The sequence below is a fragment of the Poromitra crassiceps genome, assembly GCF_964638095.1.
Source record: "Poromitra crassiceps genome assembly, chromosome: 7".
Lineage (NCBI taxonomy): Eukaryota > Metazoa > Chordata > Actinopteri > Beryciformes > Melamphaidae > Poromitra > Poromitra crassiceps.
The window spans coordinates 208,347-230,828 of record NC_139628.1 but is presented as its reverse complement, the minus strand read 5'-3'; the positions used below and the strand labels follow the sequence as shown (position 1 = coordinate 230,828).

General features: G+C 44.2%; 1 protein-coding gene across 1 annotated transcript in view; it reads right to left on the bottom strand.

Annotated features, from left to right (window-relative positions):
• Nucleotides 1–19,526, bottom strand: part of LOC310779348 (retinal guanylyl cyclase 2-like) — a gene marked incomplete at both ends in the record, with an annotated part of 126,536 nt that extends 107,010 nt beyond the window's left edge. Inside the window, 4 exons of the mRNA XM_083639887.1 lie at nucleotides 530–672; nucleotides 8,560–8,715; nucleotides 12,219–12,449; nucleotides 19,286–19,526. Coding sequence (XP_083496013.1) covers nucleotides 530–672; nucleotides 8,560–8,715; nucleotides 12,219–12,449; nucleotides 19,286–19,526 — 771 coding nt within the window. The remainder of the gene's footprint in view (nucleotides 1–529; nucleotides 673–8,559; nucleotides 8,716–12,218; nucleotides 12,450–19,285) is intronic.
• Nucleotides 19,527–22,482: the final 2,956 nt, after the last annotated feature.

Genomic DNA, 22,482 nt, shown 5'->3' with positions numbered 1-22,482 from the left:
TCGGTGGACCGGCTGGAGCTAAGCTCTCCCAGCCCCCATGCCTAAACCTAACCTCCCCCCACACCTAAACCTAACTTCCCCCAGACCCTAACCCCAAACCTAACCTCTCCCACCCCCATGCCTAAACCTAACCTCCCCCAGACCCTAACCCTAAACCTAACCTCTCCCACCCCCCACGCCTAAACCTAAGGTCGGCATTGCGGGTGGTCGGCATAGTGGGTGGACAACGAATCTGCCGGGTTGCCAACTTCCGTTCCATTCTGGTTAGATACAGTACCTGTTAAGGCTAGGATTAGGTGTGGAAAGGGGTACCTGTAGTGTTAGGGTACAGTCCAGTTTGTTTTATGTCTGTTTTTAAGAGCTGCACTGAAACAAATTCCAATCAACTATGTTGACATGGCAATAAAGTATTGAATCATGAATGGTAAGGGGGTTAGGGTACCTGGTAAGGGGTAGGGTTAGGTGCAGTACCTGGTAATGGGCAGGGTTAGGTACAGTACCTGGTAAGGGGTAGGGGTAGATACAGTACCTGGTAAGGCATGGCGTACAGCAGTGCATCGTAGGGAATGAACACATAACCATCTGAAACCATCCCCATGTCCAAAGCAGCCAAGAGGAGCTCCATCTGGTCCTCTCCACCAATCAAGACCGAACTCATACACATGATAACCACTGGGGAGAAAAATCCACATTTTAAATGCATTTGAATCAATGTTTTCTGTGATGTTTAGCCTGACCTGACCTCTGACTGTGACCCTTTGTAAATGAGTTCATGAGCAATGTCTCATTACACTAGGACAGTGGTCCTCAATTGGTCTAGCCTCAGGATCCACATTTCCCCTTAGTCATAAAGTCATGACCCAAATTTCCGATTTTTTTCATACCACTCAAATTTATTTCACAAAAAATACACAATGCCTTCATGCACTGTTGAATAAATGAAATAAAAAGTTGCAACAAAAGTGCAACTAGGGCTAAAAACCCAATGAAATAAAAGGTAGACTTATCTTGAATTACAGACCTATATGTTTTTATACAAGTTAAATTGCTAATGCTCATCAAGTTTCAAGAATCTGAAGTCTTTCACTAAAAACAAATTGAGACAACAACATTTGGGGGTATTTGGAGCAATTTTTTTATTTAAAATGTTTCGCCACGTGCATCCGCAACCCACCCAAAACGGCCCCACAACCCACATTTGGGTCCTGAGTCACCAGTTGAGAAACCCCGCACAAGGAGACACGTCTGCTGACACTTGCTTGTCTGGCCAGTTTACTCTGTTGATTTTGTGAAGTTTGTGTGAGTTTTTTTATCAAGTTTTTCCACCAATATTTTATTTCCTTATTTTCTTTTAGAACAACACAGAAAAACAAAAACGAACAAGCTAAGACACAGGAAAAGAAAAGAAAGAAAAGGCATACATATATGATCAATATTCAAATATTACAACGTGGTACTACCAGCTGCGTAAGGTGCCTATGGTGCCTGATTCTGCCCATCTCATTGGTGCTACCTGGCAGTCATTCAATTTTGACCCCCCCTAGACCCGCCCTCAAAACAGCAGCTGGGGCTGTGAAGTGGCACAGACTCTATTATTTAGTATTTGGAGCACAGCGATTCAACCTAATATTTGAGTCTGGAGAGAGAGTAGATTAAACACAACAGACCACCAGCCTAGACATGTAGATAGAGATAAAGAAGTTAAGTTAAAGACCCTGGAAACTGAAATCCACAAAAACCTTCTAACTATGTAATTTAGGGTCTTATGTGACTAATTGTAAGCCTCAAAAAGTTTGAGACATTAGTTTCAACCCAAATCCTAAATATCACCATTTCCCTGTTGTCATTGTTTGCTGAGGCAGGGTTTGAAGTAGGGATGGCACGATAATACTTTTTCCATATCCAATCCGATATCCGATACCACAATCTTGAGTATCTGCCGATACCGATATCAATCCGATCCAATCTTTTTCCCTCGCTTATACAACTAAGCTGTTAATAATAAATGTACCAATGCACTTTGCTTAACCCAGCCATCTAATAATAATAATAATAATAATAATAATGGCCATAGGAACCAGAGAGCAGCGGCAGCCAAACGCGCCAGCGTTCACTCAACCGGAGCAGGGCCAACCTCCGAACATAAAACACAACAGAGACAGACATAAAACACAGACAAACAACAAAAAGAAAGGAAGGAGAGGGTAGGACTGTGCATGCATGTCCATGTATGTGGGCCCAAGAGTCATTGGAGTTATAGTTATAGTCATAAAGAGTTATATAGAGCAGGGTGGATGGAGTGGGCCTCAGGCTGCAGAGCAGGGTGGATGGAGTGGGCCCCAGCCCCAGGCCACAGCTAGCAGAGCAGGATGGTGAAAGCCCCAGGCCAGAGCTAGCAGAGCAGGATGGTGGAAGCCCCAGGCCAACAGCTAGCAGAGCAGGATGGTGAAAGCCCAGGCCACAGCTAGCAGAGCAGGATGGTGGAAGCCCCAGGCCACAGCTAGCAGAGCAGGATGGTAAAAGCCCCAGGCAACAGCTAGCAGAGCAGGATGGTGGAAGCCCCAGGTGACAGCTAGCAGAGCAGGATGGTGGAAGCCCCAGGCCAACAGCTAGCAGAGCTGGATGGTGGAAGCCCCAGGCCAACAGCTAGCAGAGCTGGATGGTGGAAGCCCCAGGCCAACAGCTAGCAGAGCTGGATGGTGGAAGCCCCAGGCCAACAGCTAGCAGAGCAGGGTTTGTGGATGGTGAAAGCCCCAGGTCACAGCTATCAGAGCTGGATGGTGGATGGTGAAAAGCCCCAGGCCACAGCTAGCAGAGCTGGATGGTAGATTTTAAAAGCCCAGGCCCAGGCTGAAGCTAGCAGATGATGGTCTGCAGCCTGCTACAGGCTTAGGCTGGATCCAATGCAGCAGAAAGAGTAGGCCGGGTAGAGAGAATCTACCAAAATATCAAGGATTACAAACACCATCCATAGCTTTTGGTTGTTTGTCAGTTGCTGTTGCAATAAAAGTCAGGTAATGCAACAAGTTAATACTTGCAAAAATTAAAAACATAGAATAATGGTTTAAAAAGGTTGGAGAGTCAGGAGCCCAGAACACATGCTGTCTCACTCTCACCTCCCCAAACAGCATGTTCAATCTGTGGAACAATATTTATTCCTTAAATAAAAGGCTATAGCCCAGAACATAGACTCAGTAATGCACTAATGCTTGCTGCTTCTTTTTAAGCCTTCACACGCATGCATGCATACACACACGTCCTTGTTACAACTGTCCCTGGTCTCCCCTACTTCCGTGTTGCGCGAAACAAGGGGTGGAGCACAGTTCACGAATCATGGTGTTTGCTGGGCAAGACCCGAAGTATCCTCGTCGCCAATGTAATAACGTCAATAAATGTAGACAGACTGAGATCTCAGTTGACTCAGCAATGTCACTGCAGTCATTCATTGTCAGGCTGCTTCCTACTCTTGCACCTTTCCTTTCCTGCTGAACATCTAGGTAGCTGGTAGGACCCCGCCCAGACCCCTTAGTGGCCCTCTGCCTGCCTGATTGAAAATCCCCAAACCTGAACATTCACATTACAACAAAAAGACTATATCCGCAATGCTAATTATTTTAGAGAACTGCATCTTGACCTGGAGACATCAAATGGAATTCAATGTTTTGCTAACTATAACCTGTGATAGTGGTGGTAAAAACGAACAGCTCACTGCCATAACAGCTCTACATGACATGTAAAGAACGTGATTGAGGGATGGCTAACATTACAATGCTAACTTTAGCTGCCTGGTACAAGTAGCCAACTAACTTGCTATGCAGACTATGCCTATAATAACTAACAGCATTTAATTTTCATGTTTGAAAAGGGGATTGATGCTCTACTACTAATGACGGTCACAAATTTTGCTTTTTTTCCCCTCAGTTTAAATGGGCATGATGCCTCTGCACCTAGTCTCAACGCCAGACCCATGAGAGTTCTTACGCTGATACACTACGTTACTGCATGCTGCAGCGCTCTCTCTGGGTCTGGGACACTTTCCCTCAGAGGGCTGGTTATGGGAGGGAACCGTTCACTTGGCCAGTCATATGCCAGTGATGGCTTCAGTCCTCTCCAATCAGTAACGACTTTGCTATCAGACAACATGGGAGGCGCAGCCCATTTTTCGAACTGCTCTCTCATCGGTGCTACAACCTGTCACTCATTCAATTTCAATCCGCCTTCAAAACCAGCAGTGGCTGTTAACTGGCACAGAAGATGTAGTATGCGGAGCACAGCGATTCAACGTAATATTTGAGTCTGGGTAGAGACTACTCTGCACCTGTCACCTCAGTGCTCCCACTACAATCCTCCTGTAAATCACCTGCCATTATTTGCTTAAGCTGTATTGGGTCTTTGTTAGTACTTGCTGAAGCCGACTGTACTGGGTCTGTGTTAGTAGTACTGGACGAGCTTGACTGTGGATCAACTGAGTTTGTGCATGTACTTAGCCTGGTAAACCAGCCCGTCACGTGAACTCACATTCATTTTCATTTGGTTCTGCGTGACGGTCTGGCCCCAAAGCCAGTGGGGGGGTTTAGCAGAAGCTGCAGAGCGGAAGAGCCAATCAGCGACTGCACTGTGATTGACAGCGCACGTTGGCCAATCAGGAACGCCACTAGCACTGCACTAACAAAACAATAATGGCCACCTCCTTGCCTGATTGTCTCGAGGGGTAATGTCAGCGTTTGTCTAGTTTAAACAGCCATAAAGTGCAGATATTGCAGAAATAGACTCAATAACAACAATTAAACAATTACAGGAGTATCGCCGCAACCGCAGAGTTTCTCGGCGGAAAATATGTTTTTGCCATTCTCCCGAGTGGATTTGGGTTTGACTGGATCCGACGCTGATTGGCTGAAGGAGTTGTCTGTCAAGGCAACTATGCCCGCCCATGCTCGTCACGCAGAACCAAATTAAATGTGAGTTCACGTGACGGGCGAGTGAACTCACTCTTGCCGCCAAAGAGTGTTGAGGCAAGACTTGACAACATTTCCTTTTTGGCAGCGCTGCTTTGGCCAATGGGACAACAGCACAGAACCGTGACAGCCAATCAGAGGTGTCTCCTCCAGGCCAAAATGGCAGGTTTGCTGTGCGCTGCAGTTGCAATAGATCCATTTATTAGTTTCATTTCTGATTTGCACAATTTGTGGGGCCTTTTACAGTGTTGGGAGCCTTATGCTAGCTGCGTAGTGAGCATATAGGGCAGACCGGCTCTTGCTGATACAGCGCGTGCACATGTACATTTTCATCGTACGTTTTAAACTCAGATTAAACACATCAGACTTCCAGCCCAGACATGTGTCAAGGTGCTCCTCATGTTATCATAGCCACTTTCAGACATGAACTCCGGGTCAGGTCAGGATTGCTTGCCCTGAGCCTGACCCGGGGGATACGTGAAGTGTACCCTTTCAGGGTACACTTGATGAGGCATGTTGCTTTCAACATGTGGAGCACCTCCGGGTGTAAAGTAGAGAGGGGGCGGGGGTGGGGGGAATTTGGGCCTGATCACACAATGGGGAGTTGTGAAAACTCACCACACAGCTGCACTTCACTGTCTGAGCATAGCCTTAAAGCCCCAATCAGTAAGATTTTTGACATTTTTTACTGTAATATAAGATATTTTTAGTCTTAGGACATGGTAGATTGACATGTAATAGGGAGACTCTCGGCTTTATTTATCCCACACCGCCCTCCATTGGCCAGCACTGGGACTAAGCAGTTTGCTGTCAGCGTCCCGTGTCAATAAAATAGAAAAAAAGAAAAGGATGTGCGCATGCGCTGTACAGCGTAAGCGCTGTCTGCATGAAAGCAAGGAAGTAACTCGATTCGGATTTGCTACGAAAATGATGTTTCACGGAACTATGGATTATTATTTCATCACGTGGTGAGTACCCGATGTCACAACATGTACATAGAGCTTTCTGGCGCTGTGTTTTGTTGACTTTGAACGGCGATATCGTTATCGATACTAATGCACGCAGAGGGCGCAGTTGGAAAACTTACTGAATGGGGCTTTAAGTGAATCGCATTGACATTCAACAAACTATCACGACATGCAGAGTCAAAAAAACAAGTTGCTAAAAATACATAATGGGCGATAACTGCCTAACATTCACGGCATATAATTGTTTGCGCATAACGTTAGTAGTAATTAATTAAACAACCCTACAACTCACGGCCAGATGCATCGATTTCCTCGAGTCTCAAGCACTACAAAGAAAACAGGTCTTTGCTATGTTCAGTCCTAAAATGCATCAACCCTACTAGAATTATACAGAATACAGGAAGCTAGACGTTTTTACCTTCAAAATAAAATCAATGTTGTATTACTTAGTAACAAAAAATCAGAACGGTCGACTCACTACCAGTGTTGGGCAAGTTACTTTCAAAATGTAATATACTACATATTATTAGTTATTTTCATTTGAAAGTAATAAGTTACTTTACAATATTACTGTCTGTGTAGAGTAACTTGTTACTTATTACACTACTTTTGCATTACTTTCACTGTAATAACAGTAGCAGAACGACCTCGCCGCCCCGGAACCATCCCGAAAAATAATTTCAACAGTCTTAAAATCAGTGTAAACAATCCAAAATTCTAAATGTTATTATTTTCCTTTGTTATTGTCATATATAGTGGTTATTTGCATAAAAACACAGTTTGATTAGGAAACAATTTAAATATGTGCTTTGATTTAAAAAAAAAAAAAAACTCAATTTGTACCTTGAGTTACTTGACAAAGTAACTGGTATAATATTACTGAAATCCTATAAGTAATAAGTTATATTACTGAGTTACTGCTAAAAGTTACATATTACATGTAATATGTTACTTTTGTAATGAGTTACCCCCAACACTGCTCACTACGGGTTAAAATTGACTTTTCGAAGGGAGCAGATATTCTTCCAGCTTATCTCTGTTCTGTATCTTTCGGATCACACACACATTAGTCAAGCAGCCATGTCCCGTCTCCAAATGGTCCAACACTCTGCAGCTAGATTTCTTACTGGCACCAGAAAAAGAGAGCACATCACCCCAGTTCTAGCATCCCTACACTGGCTCCCAGTCCCATTTAGGATCAACTTTAAAATCCTCCTCCTGGCCTTTAAGGCTTTATCAGGTGCAGCACCCCCCTACATTACAGAGCTGCTAACCCCCCACTCAGCACCCAGGTCTCTAAGATCCTCCTCCCAGGCTCGGCTGGTCCCCCCCCGCACCAGACTCAAAACGAGGGGCGATCGCTCTTTCTCGGCTGTGGCCCCCAAGCTGTGGAACCAGCTACCCCAGGAGATCAGATCTGCTCCCTCGCTGGAAACATTTAAGTCTAGATTAAAAACTCACTTTTATTCCCTAGCCTTCAATAAACCCTGACTCTCCCACCCCCTAACTCACACACTCCCTTGTAATTTATCCTGCCCCTTCCCCACTGTTCTGTCCCCTCGGTCCTATGTGATGTATTGTGTTTGTGTTGTACTGTCCTCTGTCCTGCATTGTCCTCTGTGTTGCAGTATCCTGTATTTTATGCCTTTGACTGTACAGCACTTTGGTTGGCTCTTGAGTTTTTAAATGTGCTTTATAAATAAATGACTTGACTTGACTTGACAAAAAAACATTACACGTGCATTTACTTTATTTAATTGCCATTATTGCAAAGGTTATACCTGGAAGTTTCCGTTTTATACTGCCTGACTTGACGCTACTTGGAATTTGCGGTTCTGCACGTGAATCTTCACAAACGCTGTGTAAACGTTAAATCAAAGGCATGAACGCAACCAGATCCAGATACCCTACCTAGCGATGTCCAATACTGGGAAGCAGGATGACCCTCACGTCCAAAAATGCTCTATTTTAAATGTGTGTGCTCTGCGAAGCTATGCAGAAATGAAATAAGATTAAAGCCATGAGCGTTTCAATCCAGCAATGCGTAGCCTGTTGGCTGACGTACACGGAGCAGGTTCGAGCTTCATTTGGAAAAACTGAAACTGCATGTTTTTGTCCGCTCGCTCATTCACATCGACTATTTATATAATAATAATAATCTGTCACGCTGGCTTTCTGTCTCTCTCCCTCACCTCATCCCACTCACTGAGCTGGCTACTTCACGGAGCTCTGGAGGGGAGGGGGAACAATCCGCCCCTGATACTAGGGTAGGAGGTTGTCTTATAGCCGGAGAGTAGGAGGGTCGTGGGAGCACGCATAGCTCACCAAAATGTGTTCATACATACACCGCCACCCAGATCCCCTCTAGATAACTCCCAAGTTCCTAGGCATGTCTGAAAGCGGCTGATAGAGAATTAAATTTCACAGCCAAAAGGTAAACAGTGAACCACTTGAAGGAAACCAGTTGAAATGAAATGATGGAGCCAGGAGTCAGAAAAAGTCGTCTGTATATATACACACACAGACACGCACGCACGCACGCAGGCACGCAGGCACACACACACACACACACACACACACACACACACACACACACACACACACACACACACACACACACACACACACTCTCTGACCTTTGACCTTGTCAGCCTCTCTGATGGCTCTCAGCGCCTGTCGAGGTCCTTCCCCCTTGTTGGTTTCCATGGTAACCACTGGACCAACCGGCAGGCCCAGAGCTCTGAGGGCAGAGGCCACTTCCTGTCCAGTGCTCTCCCATAGGTCAGTCGGAGCTAAAGATCACACCCACACAAGGAGAAAAAGAAACACATCCAATCATATTTCAGTTCACTGTGCTAGCATTATCCACAGAGAAACATTAGCAGGTTAGCTAGCCAGTATCATCCACATACCAACACTACCGGGTTAGCTGCCTACTTATAATAGTACATATTATAAGAGACCACGCCAACTTACAAGTAGGGATGGGGATCGGGACCCGGTATCAAACGGTATTGATCGATCATTTCTCAAAACCCAAAGGTCAACAAGGTCCGAGCTTATTGATACTGCTATTTAGTCTAGCGGGTCCTATAAAGTAATGTTAATTGACTCTCGAGAGATGAGAGTCATGTCATTTACCTCAAATCACTGGTGCACAAATACATTGATTGTCTAATAAAGTTTTTTAATTAAATGTAATTGCCTGCCGACTGTCCCAGGCTAGCCAAATGTCATTCTGTTCAGAAATCAAACAGTCCCTTACTGTTAAGCAATAAAAGCAATACCAGTTATGTTAAAAATGTATAGATGTCTCATCTTTCCACCAAATAAGAGAAAAGTATTGATATTGGAATTGATAAAGATTCGGATTGAAGTCTCCGAACAGTATCAATATCAATAATGATCCCCATCCCTACTTACAAGATGCTACACGCTGTTATTTGTGGTTCCCCTGATGACAGAAAGTATTAGGCTACTGTAAGTTAAGAAACCACGTGACTAAAATTAACAGAGCAAATAAGATAACCTATTATCAACAGAGATTTTCTGACAGTGGTAATGACAGTAAGACAATATGGAATGTATTGAATGGAATCATGGGTAAAAAGAGGGCCTGCAGTTCGTTTGTTGAATCGGATGGTGTTTACCTGACTAAGCCTTTTCAGATTTCAAATTATTTTAATGATTATTTTGTCAACAAGGTTTCCAAACTCAGAGAGTACATGGTCAAAACTGTGAATTCCAACTCTGAGGTGCTTATAAAAAATGCATTACGAATGATAAAATGTGCACTTTTGAATTTCACCATGGTCGATGTTGGGATGGTAAAAAGGTTGTTAAGCTCTCTGCCAGATGATAAGTCTGCTGACACCACCTTGGCACCACCTTGATAGCAAATTGTTAAGAATATCTGCCGTACATGTTTCCAAACCAATTTGTCACATTTTTGATAGATGTCTGATTAATGGTGTGTGTCCAAAATTATCGAAGGATGGAAGAATTATTCCACTTCCCAAATACACAAAATCAACTTTATGCGGTCCCAACAGCAGGCCTATCAGCATTCTGCATGTACTTAGCTTAAGATTGTGTTTGAGCAAATAAGTAAATTTTTCTGCAAACGGTTTAACAACTATGCACCAGCATGCTTACGGCCACATTCCACTGGGTCCGTGTTCGGTCCGTCTGCGCTGCGGTATGGCTTCGGAGCCGATACGTTTCCACTCTAATCATTGTGTCAACTCCCACCTACTCCGCTGCGTTGCGTGTCTACTCCGTCCCAGCTCCGACGATCCGGAGCTCTCCGAAAAAGATACGCAAGGCTTCTATTTTTCACGGATGACGGAGCAAAGCTGCAGCAAGTTGGGCGGAGCCAGGCATGGAGTCAACCGGGCAGAGGTGTTTACAGCATTAAATATCAAGCCAGAGGACAAACATGTATGAGGAAAAGTTCATAATTGAAGTGGAAAACCACAAAATAATATATGACACAACCCATCCTTTTTACAAGGACAACACCAAGCAAGTCCACCCCTCCTCTGCTTCTCCAGTTGGGAACAATGATCTTCTGCCTGTTTGTTGTTGTATTTATCCCACATACAAATTGTCTTGCGCAATTTCACCGTGAGAACCTGTCGGTCTCGTCACTCTAGCTGTCTGGCGGAGCGGAGCCGTGACGTGCTCTGCACGCAGCCGGTTAGTGTTGGTGGAGCACAGAGCACGGAGCAAAACCGGAGAACAGCCGCAACGCAACGCAAATGCAACCAGTGCAATCCTGGCGTTATAGGGCTGGTCATTCCACTTGCACTGTTATGACACCAATGTCAGATAGCTGGTTGACAACTCTATGATTGTGCGTACAGTGATGCTTGACTTCAGTGCTGCTTTTGATGTGATCGATCATGACATTTTGATTCCCAATCTTATTAGTTATGGTTTTAAATCCTCAGCTATTCTGTGGTTCAGGAGCTATGTGTCCTCTAGGTCACAGCGAGTATATTTTAATGGATCTCTATTCAAGCAGTCGGGGGCTGGACTGTGGTGTCCCGCAGGGGAGTTGCCTAGGACCCCTCCTATTTTCAATATTTCCTAATGATATGCCATATGCAATAAGACAGGCTAGCTTGACTATGTATGCTGATAAGTCTAGTCATTACGCGGCACCCACATGTTCAGAGTTTAATCAGGTCCTGTCTAGTGAGCTTAACATAATATATAACTGCATCAAAATGAATAAACTTATACTTAACATATCAAAAACAGTTTGCATAATAGTTGGTTCTAATTATAGATTATCACACAATCCTAAAATAAATTCACATATAGAGGGTCAAACTATACAACAAGTAAAAACAACAAAGCTTCTAGGACTCTGGCTTGACTGTCTTGGTCTGATCACATCAACAAAATAGTTGCCAAGATGAGCAGAGCAGTTGCCATTACAAGAAAGCGTGCACCGGTTCTTACACCATAATTGTTTCACCAAATTTTGTGTTCATTGGTTCTGTGTCATCTGGATTATTGTTCGGTGGTATGGTCATCTGCTTCTAAAGGTCTACTCAGAAAGTTACAAGTAGCACAAAACAAGGCAGCCAGACTGGTCCTGGGCTGCTCCCCTATGTCGAGCGTAGCTGATAGCCATACACGTCACACATGGCTTAGTGTTGAGCGGCCAACTTACTTGTATATTTTAATAGTGTTATTCAAACTCAGACTCCTAAATTTCTTTCCAACAACATAATTTATAGTTCAAGTATTCATGCAGACTCCACCAGAGGGGCGAGTTGTGGACAGATGACTTTAGCCCGACCAAAATCCAACTACATGAAGAAAGCTGTCATATACAGGACTATTGCGTCTTGGAATTGTTTACCAAGCAATATTCGTTCCATGAAACGGAAGGTAGGTTTTAAAAGGATGCTCAGATCCCACCTACAGTCACACACACTATCACACTCACAATTATGTTTGTCACATCACTTTCTATGTTTGATTTCTAGTGTATAGAGAGATGTACTGACCATATTTTAATATTTGGGTCCATTGGCCAGCTAGAGGGCTAGCTGACCAGGCTTTTGTCTGTCTTGGTTTAGATTTGCTTTTTATTTGTTATTTTTGTTCTTTCCTTTTTGTTTTTATATTTTGCTTTGTTGCTTGTCATGTAATGTCTATTGTTGTCTTAGACCCCAGCAAGAATAGCTGTCGTCTAGGCGTCACCTAATGGGGATCCTTTTAATAAACAAATAAAGTTATAATAGACCACCCGTACATATAAGAGACCATGCCTACTTACAGGAGACCACACCCACATGGGCCCAGCGGAAGAACCTTAGGACTGTGAACAGGACCCTGCTTGGAGGGGTGATGGGTGGCAGGCTGGGCCAATCAGCATCCAGACAGCCAGGCGAGGCCAGCCCCGCCTCCCAGTGTTGAGTCAATAAGGAGGCAGCGTGGCAAAGAATAGGATTAAAAGGTCCAATGTAGGCGTGACCATATCCTTCCATGTCACTTAGCTGGGTTAGAGCTGAAACAATACAAATGTCAAAGGTCAACTGGGTTAGAGCTGAAAGTGAAACAATACAAAGGTTAGCTGGGTTAGAGCTGAAACAATACAAAGTTCACAGGTCAGCTGGGTTAGAGCTGAAACAATACAAAGTTCACAGGTCAGCTGGGTTAAAGCTGAAACAATACAAAGTTCACAGGTCAGCTGGGTTAGAGCTAAAACAATACAAAGGCCAAAGGTCAGCTGGGCTAGATCTGAAACAATACAAAGGTCAAAGGTCAGCTGGGTTTGTATGTCACCCCATCTCTGAAGTATTTGCACTATGTTAAACGCCTACTGTATATTGATGTATGTATGCTATACTACCCCATCATGTTTGTGTTATTTGATGTGTAATGTATCCTCATATGTGAACAAAAAGAAAAACCAAAGGTCAGCTGGGTTAGAGCTGAAATAATACAAAGGCCAAAGGTCAGCTGGGTTAGAGCTGAAACAATACAAAGGTCACAGGTCAGTTGGGTTAGAGCTGAAACAATATAAAGGTCAAAGGTCAGTTGGGTTAGAGCTGAAACAATACAAAGGTCACAGGTCAGCTGGGTTAGAGCTGAAACAATACAAAGGTCAAAGGTCAGCTGGGTTCCCCTCAATCGGGAATGAGTGTCAAAATGAGTGTCAAGTTCCTCCCTGAGCAGCAGGTGTCAGTTATCTAGGCTGATTACTGCATTCAAGCTCAGTCTTGCTGTGACTCCGTGGGCGTGACCCCACAGTGACTTCTGCCTCTGTGACATCACATGCATACCCTCTATAAGAAGCAAGTTTCAAGCAGAGTAATTAAAATCAGGTATAAAACATACTTAGTAAAAACAAGTAGGTGAAAACAAAACAAAACCCCAATTGCACAGCAATCAATCACACAAGACACAGAGTATCCACACATAAATTAAAAGTGTGCTATAGTGCAGTACTGATATGGGGTGGGCGCAGCAAAGTCAAAAGTTCAACAGCCTAATGGAAGAGTGAAGTGTCTGGTATCATATGAAACTAGAAGACCTAAGGAATCAATTTCTATCAACCATGTCATTCTAGTTTGTCAGGAAGGTAGCTAAATAACACTCCAAAGTTAGGCTACATTTTGGCAAGGAAAAAAAACAGCAACAATCAGCAACATTTTTGGGGGGGTCTTGGTATACGCAGTGGAAGTGGTCCCTGGGAAATTTGTGGTACTTGGAGGAAATGTTTGGGAACCCCTGATCTATAGTAATAAAACATCTATGGCTGAAACAATACAAAGGTCAAAGGCCAGCTGGGTTAGAGCTGAAACACTACAAAGGTAAAAGGTCAGCTGGGTTAGAGCTGAAACAATATAAAGGTCACAGCTCAGCTGGGTTAAAGCTGAAACAATAAAAAGATCACAGGTCAGCTTGGTTAGAGCTTAAAGTTTACAATACAAAGGTCAGCTGGGTTAGAGCTGAAACACTACAAAGGTCAGCTGGGTTAGACCTGAAACAATACAATGGTCACAGGTCAGAGTTAGGCCTACGCTGTTGATAACAGATAAAAACACACAAATCAATAGGAAACATAATATCAATAGGACACATTCATCAAGTATCTCTCTGCACCGGGAGAGAGTTTGGCTGGTCATACCTCCACTCTGGGCTAGCGGGGGAAAAATGGCTATGTTATCTTTATAGCCATCCACCGAAAGTACCAAGCAGGCCTGCTTTATTACACAATCAAATCTTCGCCATTTTCAGTGTGTAGCAACGAGCTAGCATTGTTGTTTCACAGCGGCGGAGGCATTTGAGAGTGACCATAGAGCGACACGCAGGGAGCGGAAAGGAACTCCATAAATGGTTGGAGCTGGTCGATCAAAGCTGGTCGGAGCCTATGGCAGAGCTTGCAGGGAGCAGAAAGAGATTTTATTCCGCTGCTGAATGAAATGGTCGGCAGGGCCAGGGAAAGGGGGCTGTAGCTAGCGATAGGAAGGTCATAGAGAGTCAGGGTTCGAGTGGTTGGAGGGGGTGTGGTTAGGAAAGCGGGAGGGCCAGGGGAAACGGGCTGTAGCTAGGGATATGAAGGTCAGGAAGGTTGTAGTGAGTCGGGGTTCGAGGGGTGGGTAAGGGGAGTGGCTGGGTGTATCTGGGTGGTGGGAGGGGGTGTGGTTAGGAAAGCGGGAGGGCCAGGGGAAACGGGCTGTAGCTAGGGATATGAAGGTCAGGAAGGTTGTAGTGAGTCGGGGTTCGAGGGGTGGGTAAGGGGAGTGGCTGGGTGTATCTGGGTGGTGGGAGGGGGCATGGTAAGGAAAGGGGCTGTGAGATAGAGATAGGAAGGTCATAGAGATTCTGGGTTTGAGGGGTGGGTATTGGGGGTGGCTAGGTGTATCTGGGTGATTTGAGGGGGGGCATGGTCAGGAAAGGGGGCAGAGCTAGCGAAAATCAGCTGTAGGTAGGGATAAGAAGGTCAGAGAGAGTCGGGATTTGAGGGGTGGGTAGGGGAGTGTGTAACACGTTTGGTGGTGTTGTGTAGCTTCTGTTAGCCTCCTGGATAGCCAGCTAACGTCGCACACACCAAGTTGTTACAGAGAAGGGTCTGACTTGCGTCTTGCATTGGAGGCAGACTGAGAAGGAAGTGAATAAAGCCAATACAATAACAAGGAGCGCCACACAGTGGACCAACATGTAATTGCAACCAAATAATGTTCCCAAAACAGAGGATCTAGGCATTTGTGACTGTTACAAGTGGCTGGGGGGATGTGGGTGTGTCAGGGTATTTGCAATATTTGCACATCATAGCTGGAGTATTGGCCTTTGCAGAGGTCTGCGCTCTCCGTGTGCACTTCTATTTTTTGTGTTAGTTTTGGTAAGCGTGACATGTTATAATTAGGGCTGTCAATCGATTAAAATATTTAACCCATAGTCCATAGTTAATCGCGATTAATCGATTAATACTCTTATCAACATGGGAGTAGACGAATATGCTTGCTTTATGCGGATATGTTTATTATTATTGGAACAATGACAAATACTGTCCAGAATATTCTTCAGAATAACCTCAACGGTGTGCATGCTGAACCATACTGTCTAGTGAAGTAGAAGCATATAGGCTACTGTAGTAGGCTGCATAATTAGCCTACTGGTTCATCTGAACAAAACAAACTAAGCACAGTAGAATTGCATTTATAAATGTATTTTGTTATAGCAGCAGTGTAGTAGGCTAGTGAAGACTACAGTAAATATCGGCAAATGAAGACTAAGGCCATGTCCACACGGAGACGGAAGCAATTTTTTTTTTTTTTCGTTTAAGAAAAGTTTTCCATAAACACGGAATCATTTCAAGAAATGTGTATATCCACATGAAACCACTGAATACCACGGAAACCGCTGTAGTATATATGCCAGGCCGGTAAGTGGTGCTGTAACGCTGCCACAAAGTACACCAAAAACAGAGAACAAGACAATCTCGTCAATAATGGCATTCAACCACTAGGGGCGGACAGTCTATAATGTGACGTGTATCTCACTGTAGCGAGCAGCTTAAACCCTTGGCTTTGCGGGGAGGTTTGCCATGTCGATGAAATGATTAAACCTATACAGGCAAATGCAGAGCTGTTCAGCAGGGCTGATATGATGGTATCCCTGTAGCCTACAATATAGAATGTTAACAATCGGTAAGCTTCCTGATATCATCCACTTCCATGATCTTTAGACTTATGTTGCAATCACATCCCAGCATATTGGCCGCTCCTGCACATCACAACACAGGCTAAATGATGCAACATAAATATACATTATATAAACTCATGGCATAAATGTGTTTTTATTGAAAAAGTGGTGTCAAGTAAGCTAAAGTCTTGTTGGAATGGACACGAGTGGACATCACAACCGTGTGGTCGTCAAACGTCTCACTTCACTATTCACGTTGTATTTGCGAGGGCTATATAGACCACCCCGAGTATGTCTGTTACACTCAGGGTTTACATTTCATTTCATTTCATTTTGTCCAATATTAAAATATTCCAGAATTGCATGTTGTATTACAAATAAATATTATTTCTATCTAACACGTTTAGCCTGATTTTGTTTGTGTTATTGTAAAAACATAGCCGCCGCTAAGCCTTCTGGGAAATATCCGATGAAGGGAGGGGACTGGGGAGGGGTGGATGGGAAGAGTCAGCTGTGGAGCCCTGAGGATGTTGTACATGGTGTTCTCCGTGTCCACTTGTTGCTGACAGTGGTAATAGAGGAGCATTATATTTTGCTGCAAGAGCCCTAACAGGCTCAGTAGCTGCTGTAGCACGAACGCTAGTGCACTGTAAGCCTAAATTGTTGCTGGCGGAGAGAGGTGGGGCTATGGCGTCATCGGTTCAGGAAAGATGCACATGGGCTGTAAACACGGAAATGCAAGGGTGGCGTCTTCAGATTTATTCACTCTGGGACCCGGTTTCAAAAATTAGCGTATACTCCCAGAACGTATACTCCCAGAACGCTGGTTCGGTCTGGACGAAATGTCTATACGAGAATTTTTTTTAGCGGATACACCTAAACTCGTCTCCGTGTGACACGTCTCCGTGTGGACATGGCCTAAGGTCCCTTTCACATATAAGCTGGCGGACTCGGGGGGGGGGTGAAGTTGCAACATTGTTGCGATTTTCATTTGGTCTGGTCTGGTCCAGAGCCGTATAATAGTAGAGTTCCGACATCTCCATTCACTCCAATGGACCAGTTTTTTACTCTCAAGAGTTCCAGGAAGTAAGGTCCTGGATTAAGCAGCACTGTCGAGTTGCAGCAAAATAGACAGTTTGTGTTGTACTCTGAAAGGGTTTTTTCCCCCTTGAATCAAATTGTACATTATCAGCTTTATTTTAGCATGCAAAAGTAGCGCGAGACCCATTCCTGGCTGTTCATTGGCTAATGAGTCTCTCATTTTGGTCCTCCGCTGATGCCACTCTCTCTCTAGAGGACACTAGTCTGGTCTATTGGACAGAATAGAGAAGGGAAATCTCTCCTCTCTCCAGCAGGCTTCTTGCCTGGCTGAGGGCTGACTGAACAACACAAGTGAATCTGCAAAACACAAACCATGGAGCAACACCACCTGCGATATTGGGATTTCTGGTTTTACTTTGGTGTTACTATCAAATACATATTTGACAAGAATGTGCCCAATATGAGCAGCAGATGAGGCAGAAAGCTGTTGAACATTTCATTCTGCAGATGAGATGAGTAGCCTACGTACCGAAGGATAGCCAAGCCAGCCTTTGAGTGTTGTTGTTATGACGACATACAGTACGTCACTACACGTGCAGGTACTGTAGTACACGTGTGCGCACCGCAGTGTTTGTTTTGCTCCCTTCTACCGTCTTCTACTCATGACATCTGCTCACCCTACTTGAAGCTGCACTTGCCATTAAGATGCAGGGAAGATAGCAATAAGAGGCACGCAAACGGCAGCGCAAACGATAGCGCCGTACGAAGATAGGGCCCATAGTTTTGCCAGTCTCACGGCCAAGACACGATTGTCTCGTCTGACATGATGACATTGTGAAAGACAAGAAATATTGTGTAGTCTGATCTTGGCATTAGACAACCCAGTCTCAGTCGCATCAACTTGCATAGTAATGTTAGGTGCAAAATGTTGTATCTTCACGATAACGGCTCCAAATGTGAGATGCCTACTGTACTTTTTTTTTGCATATTATTTTGTATTGGCCTGTGACCACGTCACATGACTGTAAAGCTTCATTTTGCAAAAACAAACAAAATGGCTGGGGGCGGGGGGGGGGGGGGGGATTTTGTGCCTTTATTTGGCAGGACAGTATGTAGACAGGAAAGGGGAGAGAGACGGGGGATTGCAAAGGGCCAGACAGGTCGGATTCTAACCGGGGCGGCCACGCGAAGGACTGAGCCTTTGTGGTTCACGTTCAGTACATACATAATATCTCACTACTACAATAAGGCGAGGGGCTCCACGCGGCGTGGCTCACGATTGGTCTGCGCGAGCATGCAATGCATGCGAGACATGCTATGAATGAGCATGCTAAGCGTGCAATTAATATTTCTAGTATTAAAGGAAAATGTCTGTATTTTTCAACCAATAACTTATTTTACATATTTTTTGAGAGTGGTTAAAACTGCGTGCATTCCAATCAGATGTTCACTGGTTCGAATCCACCACTGGGTTTTAGCAAATTCTGTCCCAGGCTGTAGCTTCTTTACAGGTCCGGTACCATTTAACTAAATATGAACTACAGTTGAATAGACTCACTCCATTTCACAGGTTCGGTACCATGTAACTACATAATGAATTACATATGAACACCAGTGTAATTACATTGGTGTTCATGTCTAATTACAAATAGTTAATATGTAACTACATATGTAGTTACATATGTTACAAACTATTTGTAACAGCAATGTTAATTACATTGGTGTTCATATGTAGTTCATATGTAATTATGGACCTGTAAAATAACCAATTTTTCCAATCACAGTCACGGGGTGATCCACATTATGCTCCCAAGCCTCGCTGGGTCAGTCTATTTTTAAACACGGGGGAGCAGACGGATGCTCCAGTCTTTGGACAGGCTTGGAAACAACAAGCCTGTTTTCACAACACTGAGGGGGCATGGCTTCCTTCACTCCTCACAACAATATAACTTGCCTCTCTCGCTAGAATTATATTGTATAATAGTGGTTTGCAGGCATCTAGTAGGGCTGAATGTCACATTTAGCTCCTTTAATGATAAGTACTGACATATTTAGCTCTATAGCTCTATAGATCTGTGTCTCTTTTAAAGTAGAGCAGTCTTCAACAAATAATAATATATTACTAAGTAATGAGCTCTATAGATCTGTCACCTTTAGAAGCAGAGCAGTCTTCTTCCAGAAGGGATATGTCATACCAGAATCCTCTGCTCAAGCCACTGTCGCTCCGTAACCGTGACAACGCCAGGTTGGCTGCAGCCGTGGGCAACGCCCTGGAGAACATGGGGTCACATGACCATGGACCAATCACAGCCAGCTTGAAGGTCACCGCCCACACCTCTGCTAAGCATAGCAACCACAGACACGTCCCAAGCAACCACCTGGGCAGTAGCATCCTGACAGCTCTGTGAAAAAACAAAGAAAAACACACTGTGAATGCCATCAAAAACACACTGTCAACACCACTGCACTGGTGGTGCAGTGGTAGTGCTCTCGCATCACAGCAAGAAGGTCATTAGTTTGATTCTCGCCTGGGATGCCGTCGGAACTGGGGGTACGTCTCCCCATACCCTCAGTGCCTAGAGCCCAGGTGGGCTACCTCGTGAAAAGGGCCTTTCTGTGTAGAGTTTGCATGTTCTCCCCAAGCTCCCCAGGGGCCTCCTCAATATACCTGACCACCACTGCCTGAAAATATTACATAATAGGTGTTGGAATTTTAACCACTCCTGGTTAAAATTCCATTCCCTAACAATAGGTAAAACAATCTCTAAGTGAAGATTTGTACAATTGTGCCAATTCTTCCTGACTAGCAGCTTCTTTATGTAAAACATTAATATCAGGATTACAGAATATCAGACAACAGAATTCTAGAGTCAGGGGCACACATTTTGATTAGCAAGTGGAAGAAGAACAAGAAGATGAGGAGGAGGAGGAGGAGGAGGAGGAGGAGGAGGAGGAGGAGGAGGAGGAGGAGGAAGACAAATGAGAATTACATGAGTGTCCATCAGCAGAATTTTCTGGACCCAAAACATCATTAAACCTTATCTATTTGACATAAAGTGTTTCTAACCCACACAGCACAATGCTGAGTAGAATCCTCATGTTTATTCTGCACCACCTAGGATGGAACTCACAACATTTGCCACCAATGGCAAGTTGTGATCTCTAGTTGAGCTACCTGAGAAGCAGTGAGATCAGAGGAGGCTTCAGACCAATGTTGCGAAGCTAAGCTACATAGCTACATAGCTTAACTACATTTCTCAGTAGCTTGGTGGTAGCTTCACTACTTTTGAACCAAGTAGCTTTTTCAGTAGCTAAGCTATTTATAGACCCAAGTAACTTGTAGCTTCCCGCAAAAGCTACAAGCTACTCGCCAGAGGAAATCCATGAGCAAAGCACGCAGTGGAGATTTCTGCTGTGGTTTGGATTAAACAGGAGGAGACATTGCATATGTCAAGTGTGCCTGTGTAGCCAATAAAGCACTTCCAGTTCCATTATGACGGACAACAAGTCTTGTCATCTCATCCTTGCTTTTTAGCATCCTTGCCTCTCTTGCAGCAAGACCCGGCACTACTCTGCCTCTGATTGGGTTGGGTTTAGGCAATGAAGACTGACGATTGGTTAAGGGTAGGGCAAAATATGTCATGTGCTGGTGAAGTCACATCAGCAACAAACATTGAAAGATGGCAGAGCCAGAGGGAGCCACTGGCAGTGATGAAGAAGACGTTCAGGTTTTATTGTCTGCTTTTGAATATTGTGCCAGTGAGAGTTTCAGTGTGGGGGGTATGGTACAAAACGGGGGAGGGGTGTCAAAACAAATTAGCACTGGGGAGGGTGTTTTTTATTTTGGCTTTAGGGAGGGTCATACAATTGTAATTTGTTGTATTTTGTATATATTATAAATACGTTTTTTCTTTTCAAAATACTTTTCAATATACTCCCCTATCTGTATTTATGTTTAACATGTATGGTGACTGGACTTGGTATCTCCCACTACTACCCTCCTATCAAACCTCATTACCACTGCACTACGCATGCATTCAAGTGCCAGGACTGGCCAGACAGGCGCCCATGCAAACTTTTCTGAGTAGCGCAGGTATTTTCATCTCACCTCAATCTGATAGCCTATTTGAGGCAAGGTTGTGGACGTGTCATGTCATATAACGTTAAGTTACCTGTTATTTTCATGCCTGTTCGCATTATTGTCTAAAACATTATGTTTATCCTCAGACAATTTGACTTGAGTGTGAGACTCAAGCCTCGTGAGAAAAACTGGAACAGCCTAGGTAACCAGCGTTATTCAGGTTTTAAACTTACTGCCCTGCGTTCTGGCCATGTATTTTTCCCTGAATAGCATGCATCTTCTCAAGTTTGCCTATGCAGATGCAGATATCTGCAATGGAATAACGCTATGAATAGCGTATATGGTCTAAAATATATGATCTTTCTCTTCATAAAATCGGACTTGATTGCAAGACTCAAACAAAAGCCCCGTGAGAAGAAAGAGACGAGGTGCATCACCCCCAAGAAGAGTAGCCTAATATCTCGGAGTTTGCCATCAAATGCCAGCGCATTAATTCCACACATTTGATTACGGGTGTGGTGTTGATCACTGCACAAATCCGATCAAGGCGACAGAGAAACAATGCAGTTTCAAATACAATTTATTTATAACTCGCGTTAACGTTGTAATATTGGTTGCATGGTTTGGAACTCACAAGGTTTGCATTATTGAACAATGCAGGCGTCGGGTGGGCTATATATATGTTAGGCTGTGTGTTGTGCTCCCCATGTTTTCCCAGTTTCCCCCTTCCTGTTGTTTCATGTTTGTTCCCAGTCTGTCTGTCTGTGCTTATGTGTGCTGGGCTTGGCCTCCTGGATTCCCTCTTCCATGGTTCATCCTGAGCAGCTGCAGCAGATCCACCAATCAACCCAACAAGCCACCTGCAGCATAAATACCCGGTTCATTCTTCCAGACTCTCCCAGATCGTTCAGTCACCAATGTGGTACAGGGCTTATAGTAGTTTTTGTTACCTGCTAGTTGGAATCCAGACCGTTTTTGAACTTTATCCTAATCCTGCTCTCTACCTGTCTCAGGATCATCTTGCCTGCTGTTTCTCGTCATCCAGCCAAGTCTCATCTGCTGTTGCCAGGTTGGATCTGTTGCCTCGTCTGAAGCCTCTCCTTGCTCTTCGCCCAGCACTCTGCCAGCACCAGCTTCAACTACAATAAATTGACAATTGACTTTTCTTCTGCCTCGTGGTCTGTTTGCATTTGGGTCCTACATTGAACTGCTGTAACAATATATCACAAATCAAAACAATAACATCAACCCACCAACAACAGCGCTG